The following is a 13,632-nucleotide window of genomic DNA, read 5'->3' on the forward strand; positions in this document are numbered from 1 at the left end:
AAGTTAGGCGCAGATCACTTCTACGTTTCTGTAGTGTTGGCAGCTGCAGGGTAGATAACATATTGGTGATGGCACCGGGGGTTCTTGTGGTGTAGTCGCCAGTAATAAACCTAGCTGAGAGGCATTGGATTTTTTCTAGTTGGTTTATATCTTCTTGTAAGTATGGGGACCAGGTGATGCATCAATACTCTAAGAGTGGGCGGATGAGGGCTAGATATGCGTTTTTCTTGCAGTGTTGAGGAAAGAAGCGCAGGTTTCTGCGGAGAAAGCCTAAGGTGTTGTTTGCTTTCTTCGAGATGTTGGCAATGTGGGTGCCCCACTTCAGGTCATTGGAAAAGATGATGCCGAGGTATGGGTTGGAGGAAACATGTTGAAGCGGGGTATTACAGAGGGAGTAGTTGGAGGACTGTTGGATGCTGAGGATATAGCATTTCTTTGGGTTGAATTTCATGCCTCAGTCAGAGGCCCAGGTTTCAAGTAGGCAGAGGTCGTTTTGAAGTTGTAGGTGGTCTTGAAAGGTGTTTATTTCGCGGTATAAGAGGCAGTCGTCAGCGAACAGACGGACCTGTGACTTGACAGTGTCTGGCAGATCGTTAATGTGACACAGGAAGAGGAGAGGGCCGAGACATGTTCCCTGGGGTACTCCGGAGTCCACACTGGTTTCTTCTGATCACCCTCTATTACTGGTGGTGTGTCCATCGAGATCGATGATGACCATTGTTGTCATCCAGCTGGGGGATGGGGGGAGGGTGGTGGTGGGGTGGGGGGGAGGATGCTCATGAATCTATCTGTGAATGCGCAGATGGCTGAATAGTCCAATCTGCGCACGAAATGTTCGCTGACAGTTGGGGCAGACAAAGACAGGCATACCATTGTCAGGGAGCTTGTTTGCCCGTGACTTTCTGGCCTGCCTCTTCTGAACAGCTGCAGCAATCCTGTTGGCCTCGCACAACTTGGCGCCTTTGTGCACAGCAGCGCGCCATTTGTCACGGTCCACTGCAGATTCCTCCCAGGAGTCAGGGTTGATATCAAACGCTTTCAGAGAGACTTTCAGAGTATCTCTGAAGCGCTTCTTCTGACCTCCGTGTGATCTCTTCCCTTGTTGCAGCTCGCCATAGAAGAGCCTTTTGGGCAGCCGATGGTCTGGCATGCGTGCCACGTGTCCAGCCCAGCGAAGCTGGGACTGCATCAGGATGGTGAAGATGCTGGGAAGGGTGGCTTTTGCGAGCACCTCTGTGTCTGGGGTCCTGTCTTGCCACTTGATGTTCAGTAGCTTCCTGAGGCATGTTGTGTGGAAGTGGTTCAGCTTCTTGGCATGTCGTTGGTACACTGTCCAAATTTCGCAGGCGTACAGTAGTGTGGGGAGAACTACTGCTCTGTAGACCTTTAGCTTGGTCTCAAGACTAATGCCTCTTCTGTTCCAGACATTTGCATTGAGTCTACCAAAAGTTGCGCTTGCTCTTGCAATCCTGACGTTCACTTCATTGTCAATTGTCACATTTCGTGACAGTGTGCTGCCAAGGTATGTGAACCGCTCCACCGCACTGAGTCTCTGACCATTGACTGTGATGTTGGGCTCAGCGTGGGGTTTCCCTGGGGCTGGCTGATGGAGAACTTCAGTTTTCCTCGTGCTGATGGTAAGGCCGAAGTTCCTGCTGGCAGTGGCAAACTTGTCGACGCTGAGTTGCATGTCAGCTTCAGATCCAGCGTTGAGGGCACAATCATCAGCAAACAAAAAGTCTCTGATGATGTCTGTCATGACTTTCGTTTTTGCTTGAAGCCTTCTGAGGTTAAACAGCTTGCCATCTGTTCGATACTTTAGGCTGATTCGAACATTGCCATCTCTGAAGGCATCAGTAAGCATTGCAGAGAACATGAGGCTGAACAGCGTTGGAGCCAAGACGCAGCCTTGCTTGACACCATTTGTGACAGCAAAAGGAGCAGATGTTTCGCCATTGCCCTGGACTCGAGCCTGCATGCCTTCATGGAATTGGCTGACCAAGGAAATAAATTTCCGAGGGCATCCGTACTTGGCCATGATCTTCCACAGTCCCTCTCTACTCACGGTGTCGAAGGCCTTAGTGAGGTCGACATAGGTGGAGAACAGATCAGCATTTTGCTCCTGACATTTCTCTTGCAGCTGCCTTGCAGCAAACACCATGTCGGTGGTTCCGCGCTCTTTCCGGAATCCACATTGGCTCTCAGGCAAATGACCTTGGTCAAGGTGTGCTGTGAGGCGGTTTAGTAGGATTCTGGCAAGTATCTTGCCTGCGATGGAGAGCAAGGAAATGCCCCGATGGTTATCACAGGCTTGCCGGTTCCCCTTTCGCTTGTACAAGTGAATGATAGATGCGTCTTTGAAATCCTGGGGGATCGTCTCTTCTTTCCACACGAGTGAGTACAGCTCATGGAGCTTCTCAGTCAGCACAGCGCCTCCATCCTTGTAGACCTCTGCTGGTATGGAGTCTGAGCCAGGTGCTTTGCCACTGGATAGCAGACGGATTGCTTTCTGGGTCTCAAGAGGTGTTGGCGGATCGTCCAGTGATTCGTTGATGGGGACTTGTGGGAGACGGTCTATGGCTTCATCATTTATGAAGGAAGGGCGATTTAAGACACTGTTGAAGTGCTCAGCCCAGCGTTCGAGAATTTTCTCCTTCTCGGTGATCAAGGTATTCCCCTCTGCACTGAGGAGGGGGGATGATCCTGAGGATGTGGGGCCCGTAGACTTCTTTTAAGGCATCATAGAACCTCTTCATATCGTGCCTGTCTGCATATCCCTGGATCTCATCAGCTTTGTCACTCAGCCACTTATCCTGCATCTGGCGTAACTTTTGCTGAACAGTCCTGCGGATGGCATTGTATGCATCCTTTTTTGATGTGGACTTTGGGTTGCTCAGGTAGGCTTGATGCAGACGGCGTTTCTCATCCAGAAGCTGCTTGATTTCATCACAGTTTTCATCAAACCAGTCTTTGTGCTTTCTGGTCATGGGTCCCAGGGTCTCTGAAGCTGTACTATAGATCAGCTCACGCAGGGTCCTCCAGTCAGACTCCACATTCTGGTTGTCCAGAGAGGCGGATTCCAGACGATCTTCCAGCAGCTCCACAAAGGACTGTTTGATGGTGATGTTTTTCAGCTTAGCGATGTTGAGCCGTTTTGGAGCCTTCTGGCCTTGGGGGCGTCTCTTGGGCTGGATTCGAATATTCAGCTTCGAGACTACAAGGCGATGGTCTGTCCAACACTCATGGCGCCGCACATGGTCTTTGTTACACGTACATCTTGCCTATCCCTTTTCCTGACGATGACATAATCGATGAGATGCCAATGCTTTGAGCGAGGGTGCATCCATGACGTCCTGTTACGGGTAGGGAGGCAGAAAATTGTGTTGGTTATCAACAGTTCGTGCTCTGCACAGGTCTGAAGCAAAAGCAATCCATTTGGGTTGCAGTGGCCCACACCGTGCTTTCCAATCACTCCATCCCAGGAGATGTAGTCAGAGCCAACTCTAGCACTGAAGTCCCCAAGAATGATGAGCTTATCTGCTTTAGGGATAGCAGCAATGACAGAGTGAAGGTCCTCGTAGAACTTCGCCTTCACTTCATCCGGGTTGGTCATGGTTGGGGCGTAGACACTGACAATGGTGAGGTGCTTCTGGCCAGATGCCAGTGGGAGTTTCATGGTCATAAGCCTATCGTTGACTCCCTTTGGGATTCCAGCTAGCTTGCTGACAAGTGCTGTTTTTACTGCAAAACCAACGCCAGCCTCACGTCGCTCTTCGCTTCCTCGTCCACTCCAGAAGAAGGTGTAACCAGATCCCTGTTCACAGAGCTCGCCTTCGCCTGCAAGCTGAGTCTCACTCAAGGCTGCGATGTCAATGTTGTATCTGGCGAGTTCGGATGCAACTAGTGCCGTTCTCCTTTGGGGTCTGTCCACGTTATCTCTGTCGAGGAGAGTCCTTATGTTCCAAGCACCAATGGTGAGAGGAACGATCCTTGTTTTTTTCTTTTCTTTCTTGTTTCGACCGCTGATGTAGGGTCCCCGCCAGCCGCGGTGCATTCCCAAAGAGGGCTGCTCAGATGCTCAGACGGCTGCCGAGCTCCATCGCTGCTCCTGTCGACGAAGAACGACCCTATGGCCTGAGCCGCCTGCGTGCAGGTCTGCGGCTGCGACTGCCAGTGTACCTACACCTGTCGTTTCGTCGCTCGCCTGTTGCCACAGGACTTGGGGGTGATGAAATGATGAAGGATGAAAGGTCATTTTGGATGACTGATGACTTGCGCGATGAGTTTGTTTAAAGTGAGGAGGAGTTGCGCAACATCGACCTCACTCTCTCGTCCGGGTCCACCAATTTCCAGTGGCAAGACTAAGTCGAGACGACTGGAGGATGAGCACGGATGCAGTGGATGACCAAGATATCCTTTCGTGTCTCATCTTGCTCTCTGCACTCCACAATGTGTTGCTGTAACCGTCTTCCTCTCCGTTGAACCGATAGGTTTCTTCCGCAGATTCTGCCGGATCCAGACTTCGCATGCATGGGTAGACACACCCCGGGGGCCAACTGCGTGTGGCATGCACACAGCACGGTGGAGCTAGTTGGCCGTCAGTGGCTCTCCGGAGCAAACGCCCCTTTATGGATCTCCATAAGGGTGTCTAGCCACCCACCTCACCAGTCCTGGAAGGGAGCGGTGGGAGTGCTGGTTTAGTCGCCGGCAACCCGACCCTGAACAGGTTGTACTGGATTACAGGTTACCAGTAGCGGATCTAATGACCTGACCTGACCCTGGACAGCTAGCACTGTGCTATCCTTCATGTTCAACATTAATCTTTGGTCTGGCCAAGGGTGGATACTGTGCTTGTTCTGATTTTTTTTTTTTTAAATTGCATTATGTCCAAATGATTTATGGACTATTTTTATTTTCAATCATTTATGTGCTTGTTCTGATTTTTTTTTTTTTAAATTGCAATATGTCCAAATGATTTATGGACTATTTTTATTTTCAATCATTTATACTGTGTATGAAAGAAAAATATTAAAGTTGTGCATTTAAAAAATCCAATACACATTGCAGAGAGAAGCATTTTTCAAGTCAACTGCATAAGGTGTTTCAACAGCATTATTTCAATGGAATTAACCACCACACTTTCTGTTCATTCAAATATCATTCTTCATGTCTCCATACATGATTGTCATGATGAAGAATACAGAATGCAAGAGAAATTCACATGTGGTGTAAAGAACTTCAAATAAATTCCATTGAAGTCATCCAGGAAAATCCCTGTTTCTCAGTCTTTAGATTCTAACAACTTCTTCTTCATGGGCTGCAACTCCCGCATTCACTGGTATAGTGCACAAGTGGGCTTTCACGTGTATTACCATTTTTACTCTCACCATATAGACAGTCATACTCTTGTTTTCATGGAGGGTGGGTGGGGTGGGCTGTGCATGCCGGGTATGTTGTTGTTTCCATAACCTATCAAGCTCTTACATGAATTACAGGATCTTTAATGTGTGTATCTGATCTTCTGCATGTGTATACACGCAAAGGGATTTCAGGCACTAACAGGTCTACACATCTGTTGACCCAGGATAAAAAAAAATCTCACCTTTTACCCACCAAGTGCCATGACTGTGATTCAAACCCAGGACCCTCAGATTCAAAGTTCAACACTTTAACAACCACTCAGTTGTTGCACTCAAAACTGGCCTATCCAGACCCCAGGGCCTCTGTCCCCAAACCATTTCACACAATACAGCAAAACATTTGTTAACTTGTATACTTCTTTCATGTGTGACAAGTAACTGTCACCCCACTGTCTGTCTGACCACTTGTAACACAGGTACCCACCTTCTGTGCACAGTAGACAGTGCGCACCAGACGCTCGTTGTGTTTGTTGATGCTGTTGAGGGAGTAGTATCCCATGCACACCCACGGTTCCACTGCCTGCTCGTTCACCTCCATCAGCTGTTGTGACAGCCTGCACATGCCATTCCAGTCAGTGATGATGAATAAATGAATGATAATGATACTTATGTAGTGCCTAACCTCAGTCAGAGACCAAGCTCAAAGTACTTTACAAACACAGTCATTTGCACAACAAGCTGTCTGCCTGGGTAGAGCTGACAGTCAGCTGCCTTTGAGCACTGATCATTCGTTCCCTGTGTTATTCAGTCAGGTTTCAGTTGCACACACATACACACTCTTACAGACATGTAACAGTTTATGTATATGACTGGGGTTTTTTTATTTACCCCACCATGTAAGCAGCCATACTCCATTTTCGAGGGTGTGCATGCTAGGTATGTTCTAATTTCCATAACCCACCAACCACTGACATCTTTAATGTGCATATTTCAATTTCTGCATGCGTATACATACAAAGGGGTTCAGGCACTAGCAGGTCTGTACATGTTGACCTGGGAAATGACAGACTGGTGACAGGTCGATAATTTCTCAAACAATCATGATCCAAAGATGGTTTCTTGATGAGTGGATGTACAACAGCAGATTTGAAGATATCAGGTAAACAACCAGACAATACAGAAGAACTGATGACATGAGTAATATGTGGCAGTAGAACATCAATACATTCATCCAACGAAGAGGATGGGACAGGGTCAAACTCACAGGATTTCAGAGGATGGGACAGAGTCAAACTCACAGGATTTCGGACAAGCGCTCAGACACACTTTCTTCACAAACTCGTCAGTAACTGGGTGAAAACAATGCTAAACAGGACTACTGTACTTGCGTTCTTTAATGGGTGAAGGAGGTACAAGAGTCAAGCTTCTCACAAATGCACAATATTTTACCAGTGTAAAAGTCAGAAAATTTTTGAGGGAGTTCCTGCACCAAAAATATTTTAGGGGGAGTAGTGTTATTCACTTTTCCAAGTAGGTTTTTCCTAGCACTGAATAACTGTTTGGCTGTGGTGCATGCCGGATTTTAGACAGGTAAAACTTAGACTTTGCAGTGGTAATAATGTCTGTTACACAATTCCTGGCTGTCTGAAAAATGTCCCTGTAGACAGGTGAATTCATTGCATAACTGTAAATATCAATTTTGGATAACACTGGTCTGACGCCCTTTGGTCTTGTGGTAAATCTTGTTTTTGAGTGTAACTTGATCCAACACTTTTATTTTCTATCTTGTTTTGTTTTGGGTTTTTTTGTTTTGTTTTCAGATTCAAAATATTTAATAATGAACACATCTTTAAACAATTTCTGTCTCTTTTCCCCATCATTATTCCTTTATTGGATAAAGTGCATATCACAAATGAGTTTTGAAGGCCTTACCTCTCTTGTTCATGGATATGACCAGCAGTGTGGCACTGAGATACATGTGAGGCACTGTGCGGCGAGTACCTACATGATGTGCACTTTCTGCAAGGAATACAAAGTCCTGTATGTGGTATGTACTTGCATGTGATCTGTTTGACCCCAAACTCACTTGTTTTACACCTGAGTGTCACCAGAGATGGCACCTTAAAGTGTCAACAAGGCCACAGACAACTTCTCACATCAATTCTGTGCACGATAATAATATCAGTGTATTGTAATGAATTGCAGTGGCATAAATCTCTTAAATAAGTACCTGTTTCCCACTTTCTCTAAATGAGTAAATCCAGGAAATCCCTGAAAAAGCATCACACACACATACACACACATTCACAACCCCTTACGTCTGCAGGTCCTTCGTGCGTTTGTCTCTGGACAGCAGGAAGGCATAGAGATCCATGTTGTTTAAGTGTAATGGGTCCAAGGCTCTGATCTGTCCACCAATACAAACAAAAGTGGGTGTCAAACAGATTTCCTTCTAAGAAACCTGTATCCTTAAGCGACAGACTTATGTAAAGAAGAACTTTACTTTTTACATCATTGTTAACAAGGATAAACCATTTGGAAGATCTTTATAGCCATTAAATGTTTAATACTGCTACTAATAAACACATTTCTTTTAAGACCAGATCTTTAAAATTATTAACTTTCACTCAACTGCTAATGAATACAATCATTTAGCAGCAGTTCTTTTTAACAATAAAGCTTAACCTATTGAGTACCCACAGGACATCAGCTGACATCCTGCACAAACTGTTGCCATAATCTCCTAAGACGTCCACTGCCATTCTGCATCAGAGTTTTGTTCAATGAACATAAACATACTGTGGATGGTTAGTCTGATGAGTCTGGATTATGAAAATACAATCTAAATAAGCATACTTCAGGTGGAAGACCCCTTTCTTCTTGATAATGATTTGCTAACTGGACAAGGAGCCAGCAAGTAAATGGGGTTTGCCTAATATGCAAAAAAAGGCATCATAATCTTTGTCCAGCAATGACAGTGGTCCCAGCCAGAAGGTTCACACAACTCTGCAGGCAAAGCAAATGATTATGGATATATGTATAATAACAGAGATGGATCTCTCTTGTCGGATGATTCACTGAACATGAAGGTTATGGAGACAGACAACTAACATCAACATCTGAAGACTGTCAGTCTCATCTATCATAGCAGACATAATTCTTGAGCAGGTAACAGTGACAGACAGAGATATTGGTGGTTATGTGGTGTAGTTTGGAAGGGGGAAAGGAGAGGGAAAGGAGTGGAATAAAAGGATAGGTCCTAGGCTGGTTAGAGGGTGTGGAAGGGACATGGCTGTCAATGTCAGAAAACTGTTGCTGTCACTGATTACTTCTGCCTTTAGGACAACAGTCAGTAATCCATGATTTTCACACACAAAAAAAACAGGCTGAAAATATTAAAGAAAGGAAAAATGTATCTTAGCTATTCATGCCTTTGTCACTGATAAAAAACCCAAAAAAAAACACTTTTAACAGACTTGTTTGCAGAGGAAACAAATCAGCATGCACAGCACAGAATTTATTTTTGTCGGCCCACGTGCAGCATGAACTGAGTGAGTGTCATGAAAGAGTCTCTCCGTCAGTGGGGGAAAGTTCTTTGGTGTCACATAGCTTGATTGTTGGTTTGTGAGAAATGATTGACCCTTTATGTTGATAGAACCAACATTTGTCATCGCGGGGACAGTTATTCATTTATGTCTTCAAAAGTTGTGATTGTTATTACAAACTTAAAACTTGTTATATTCTCATATGTGGGTATAATCCAACAATAAGGATGTCATTCCCATCTGTATTTTGTTTGTTTTCATTTTGGATGTCATTCTGTGGCCATGAAAATAGACTTTCTTGCCGCACAAAAAATATCTTGACTTTGAAATGACTGAACAATTATCTATAATCAAAATAATTAGGAAAAAAGCCCAGATTCAGAATCCTCAGTCATTTCCTTCATAAAAAGCATTCAGTTTCTTTGTATCTCCTATGGTTTTTGTGCTCAATCTTTTTAAATCTAATACTCCTGATTCCTCATACTTTTGTGGCAAGGGGGGAGCACTTTTATCATATACAAATTTTTTTGGCACTAACAGTTAAAATCTACTGCTGAACCACACATTTTCTCCGGAAAAAGAGTTTACAAAGAAACTCTGCTATATTGCTAACACATATATCCAGGAATGGGAATTCTTTCAGAGAAAAAACACTGAGAACTAGGGCGTTTTGTGGGCATGTTTACCCAGAGAAAATTTCTAAAAGTATGGAAATATGTGCAATCTATTCCAAGGTTGTTTTCCGGTTTAAAAGATTACTAATGTAATAAATGATTTTCATTCCCAATGTCACAAACAATAGGTTGTGCTTGGTAAATCACATGTACATATCATATGCACATACTGATTATTTTCTAGAGCTGTGCACTGCTGAACATATTTCTTTTCAAAGAGATGATCTGTCAGTGACTAAAGTCCCCAACTGGAATACAATACATGTTTGCTGTAGACAATGCACCATTCTGCTCACCTGGCATCCACCTTACAAAATCATGAGCCGATCAACTCTTCCCGGTTAACCCACTTCTGTTTTTTCACCTCCATGACTGCTGATAACCAGTATCATTTGTTTGCACTGGAACCATCATCTAATGTTTCTCTGCATGTTGCATCACTAGCGTTTTCCATCACAAAAAGGAATCAAACCGAAACACTCTGCATACACCCCACATGGTATATGGGCCATGATCTGTGTCACTGATGTAATAAGTTGAAATGTCTTACATTTATCTATCAGCTAGAATCAAAGCTTTTCTCTTTCTCTTTGCCTTAGACTTTTAAGCATTTTGACTAAGAGTCAGGATGGGAATGTCATGAGCTCTTTTTTTTCTTACATGGCACAGAAGAAAAGAAAGGAATAGGAAAGAGACAGACAGATTAGAGAGGAAATTACAAATATAGTGCACAGAGAAAAAGAGAGGGAGGGGGTGGAGATTCTGATCAAACCAAGCAGATTCTCCTGGTATCTAGGTAAAGGTGCTCATTTTGTGTTCTAAGCCTTGATTTACCTTTTATTTAATAAGTTTCTATTCATTTCATTCTGCTTTGTCGAGTCTGCATCAATTTTGACATAGAAAATTATGTACCAATGAGTTCTGAATTAATGCTTATTTGTTTGATGTCAGAACTGTGCAATTAAATATTTGTACAAATTTAGGCATTAGTGATAATGATCCCCAAAGCAACAACCCATACGCATTATCAAAGCCATGTCGTCTCGGTACTGAGGCAAGTGCAAAGTTCAACATTATAGTCTGCCGTTGAGTAAACATCTGGTGAAAAGAATGACTTGGGAAACCCAGCAGGAAATGGTGCCTGCAGCGATGTCTTGTAATTCTCACTGAGGGAGATGAGAAGACGTCTCTGAGGAGAACGCCTATGGCGAGACCTATCCCAATAGTATTTGAGACACCGAACAGGGCAGAGATGCCTGTCCTCATCATCTTGGGCAAGAATATCAGACAAAGGTCTGACCCTCAGAGAGGGGGAAGGGACCTCGGGGTCTTGCTTCTTAGCCAGGAACTCGTCTTTTCACTGTTAGCCATGTGAAATTTGGCCAAGCAGAGCAAACCGATAGGCCTAGTTTGCATCAGTTTGACATGGTACAGTATATGACACCAAACTGTATGCTCAAGTGACTGAGACAGGCGACAGCAGCATGTACAAAGCACCTAATTTTTCATGGGTATCTGATGCTTAGATGATTCAACAGAGAGTGTGCGTATGCGTGTGTGTGTGCGTGTGTCTGTCTGCCTATCTGTGTGTCTGTCTGTGTCTGCGAGTGTGGATGTGTGTGTCTGTGAGAGAGAGAGAGAGAGAGAGAGAGAGTGTGTGTGTGTGTGTGTGTGTGTGTGTGTGTGTGTAAGTGTGTGTGTGTGTGCGTATGTGTGTAAGTGTGTGTGTGTGTGTGTATGCATGTGTGTGTGCATACCTGTGTGTTCTGTTGTCAGGCATGAGATTGGGAAATTGTGATTGAGTCTGAAAGGAGGGGGCCGCAGAAGGCCCCCAGTGGGGGTCCATGGAGCAACGCCCCTGGTGGGGATCTGGGGGTGAAGCCCCCTGAAGCTGAAGGTTTTTCTCAATTTCAAACCATGAAATCTGCACTTGCAGGCCACCAATGCTGCTGAGGTATTCCAACCCACAGAAGACAAATAATCAGTCCAATTCTTCCTAAACTGAAGTGTTTTTGCTTCCAAACCTGTAAAGTCAGCCTTGGGGGCATGATTTTCAAAATCGTTTCTCATGTGTGTGTGTGTGTGTGTGTGTGTGTGTGTTTTCAATGCAACTCTCTGTGTGTATGAGAAAGAGAGACAGACAAAGAGATTGAGAATAGGGGTTGGGCTGGACATGGGAGGAAAGAGTTCATGTATGTGCACTGCTTTAAATACAACTCTCTCTGTGTTAAACTCCTTGTGTGAGTGAGTGAGTGAGTGAGTGTGTGTGTGTGTGTGTGTGTGTGTGTGTGTGTGTGTGTGTGTGTGTGTGTGTGTGTGTGTGTGTGTGTCTGTTTTCAAGGAAAATGTTATTAGCACACAAGTTTGCACCGTGCCAATATAACTGACCATCTGGTCTATTCAGCTGTAGTCTCTGGTCCACTGACATGCATGTGTGTTGGTTGTGGAAAGAATGGGGGAAGTGGAATGACTGGAGGGAGGAGGGGGTGGGTCTGTGACTGGTTTTATCACTTTCAAGCAGTTAAGGATTCTCAGCCGGAGCTAGTGGTCAGTGTTGGCTCGGTGCCAAAATTGCCACAGTCATTGACAGTGGTTTCATACCCCCACCCCCCCTCCTCTCCCCCCTTCCCTCAGCACTGGTAGCAGACTCAAGAGAGAAGGGAGGGGTACATCAGCAAATCATGAAAGTGAAGTCTGCAGGAGGGGTTGGGGGTTTGGGGAGTGACTTTTTTCTCTCTGAAATCAACTGCTCTTCTGATGAAAATAGCGGATCCGCTGAGAGTTCCCCAGCATGGACTCTGTGTGTGTGTGTGTGTGTGTGTGTTCAGGGGAGAAAAAGAGAGAGAGACAGTAAGTGAGCGTGAGTGCGCACACACGTGTGTACGTGTGGTTTCAATTCAACTGTTGTAAACAAGAGAGAGAGGGAGGCAGACAGAAAGAGAGGGGAGATGGTAGGAGGTAAGAATGCAAGTTGTATTTGTGCATGTGTATGCACTGCTTTCAAATTCAATAGATCTCTCTCTCCGCACGCGTGTGTGTGTTTTCAATACAACTCTGTGCATATGCAAGAAAGAGAGAGAGACAGAAAGAGGGAGAGAGGGACAAAGGGACAGAGAGAGAGGGGGGAAGGTGGGAGGAAAAAGAGCAAGTTTGTATGTGTGCATATATGTGCATTGCTTTAAATACAATTCTGTGTGTGTGTGTGTGTGCTTGAAAGAGAGAGTGTGTGTGTGTGTGTGAGTGTGTGCGCGCATGTGCATATTATTAAGCTCTGTGTGATTGTGTGAGCGCTCATAATATTGTGTGCACATGAGCAAGTGTGAAGGAGAGAGAGATAAAAAACAAAACAAAACAGAGTATGTGTATATGTGAATGCATTCATGTGATTTTTTTTTCAAAGTGTGTGTGTGTGTGTGTGCGTGTGTGTGTGCGCGCACGCGCGCATTCAATTCAGCTCTATGTCTGTGCCGTAGTGCCCAGTGCGTGTGTGTGTAACTTTGGTAATCTGGCCGGCTATAGGTCGCAAATATAATATACATTGACTCTTGCCATGAACTGTCTGTACAGAAGCCTCGGCTGTGTCAGAAAAGGCACTGACATCAATAAATTGCTACGAAGTTTGTTTCAATCGCAACATTGTTACTTGTGCATAGTACAGTGGCAAACGTTGGCAGCTTTTGCTGAATGAACAGAGGGTCAAACAGATATACCCATGGCCCTTGTAGTTTGACAGGGATAGAGATCGCGCGCACTGGTGTATCTGTGCGTGCGCGCAAGTTTGTTTGTGGTGCGTGTGTGTGTTATTGTGAGCGCGCTCACATGTCCGTGTGTGTGTGTGTGTGTGTGTGTGTGATCGACCGCATGCGTGTGCATGTGCGCGTGTGCGTGCTTTTCACAGTGCGTTAAGAAACTTTCGGACTTTGATTTTGGTGCTCTGACAAGTCACTGGATCGCCTCTCAAGGGGTCAACAAACGAAAGAGCATTCCGTTTTCATTTTAGACAGATCATCAGTAAACGATAATGAACGGCCCATCGACTTTTTCTTCTTTCTT

General features: G+C 44.9%; 1 protein-coding gene across 4 annotated transcripts in view; it reads right to left on the bottom strand.

Annotated features, from left to right (window-relative positions):
* The window catches only part of LOC143288472 (anaphase-promoting complex subunit 7-like), a 74,079-nt gene that overhangs the window by 44,662 nt on the left and 15,785 nt on the right, over positions 1–13,632 (bottom strand). For all 4 annotated transcript variants that reach the window (XM_076596998.1, XM_076596997.1, XM_076596996.1 and 1 more), the window contains 2 exons: positions 7,679–7,767; positions 5,845–5,974 (listed from right to left, as the gene is read on the bottom strand). In XM_076596998.1, the coding sequence (XP_076453113.1) occupies positions 5,845–5,974; positions 7,679–7,767 (219 nt within the window). The remainder of the gene's footprint in view (positions 1–5,844; positions 5,975–7,678; positions 7,768–13,632) is intronic.

Source organism: Babylonia areolata, chromosome 12 (assembly GCF_041734735.1).
Source record: "Babylonia areolata isolate BAREFJ2019XMU chromosome 12, ASM4173473v1, whole genome shotgun sequence".
Classification (NCBI taxonomy): Eukaryota; Metazoa; Mollusca; class Gastropoda; order Neogastropoda; family Buccinidae; genus Babylonia; species Babylonia areolata.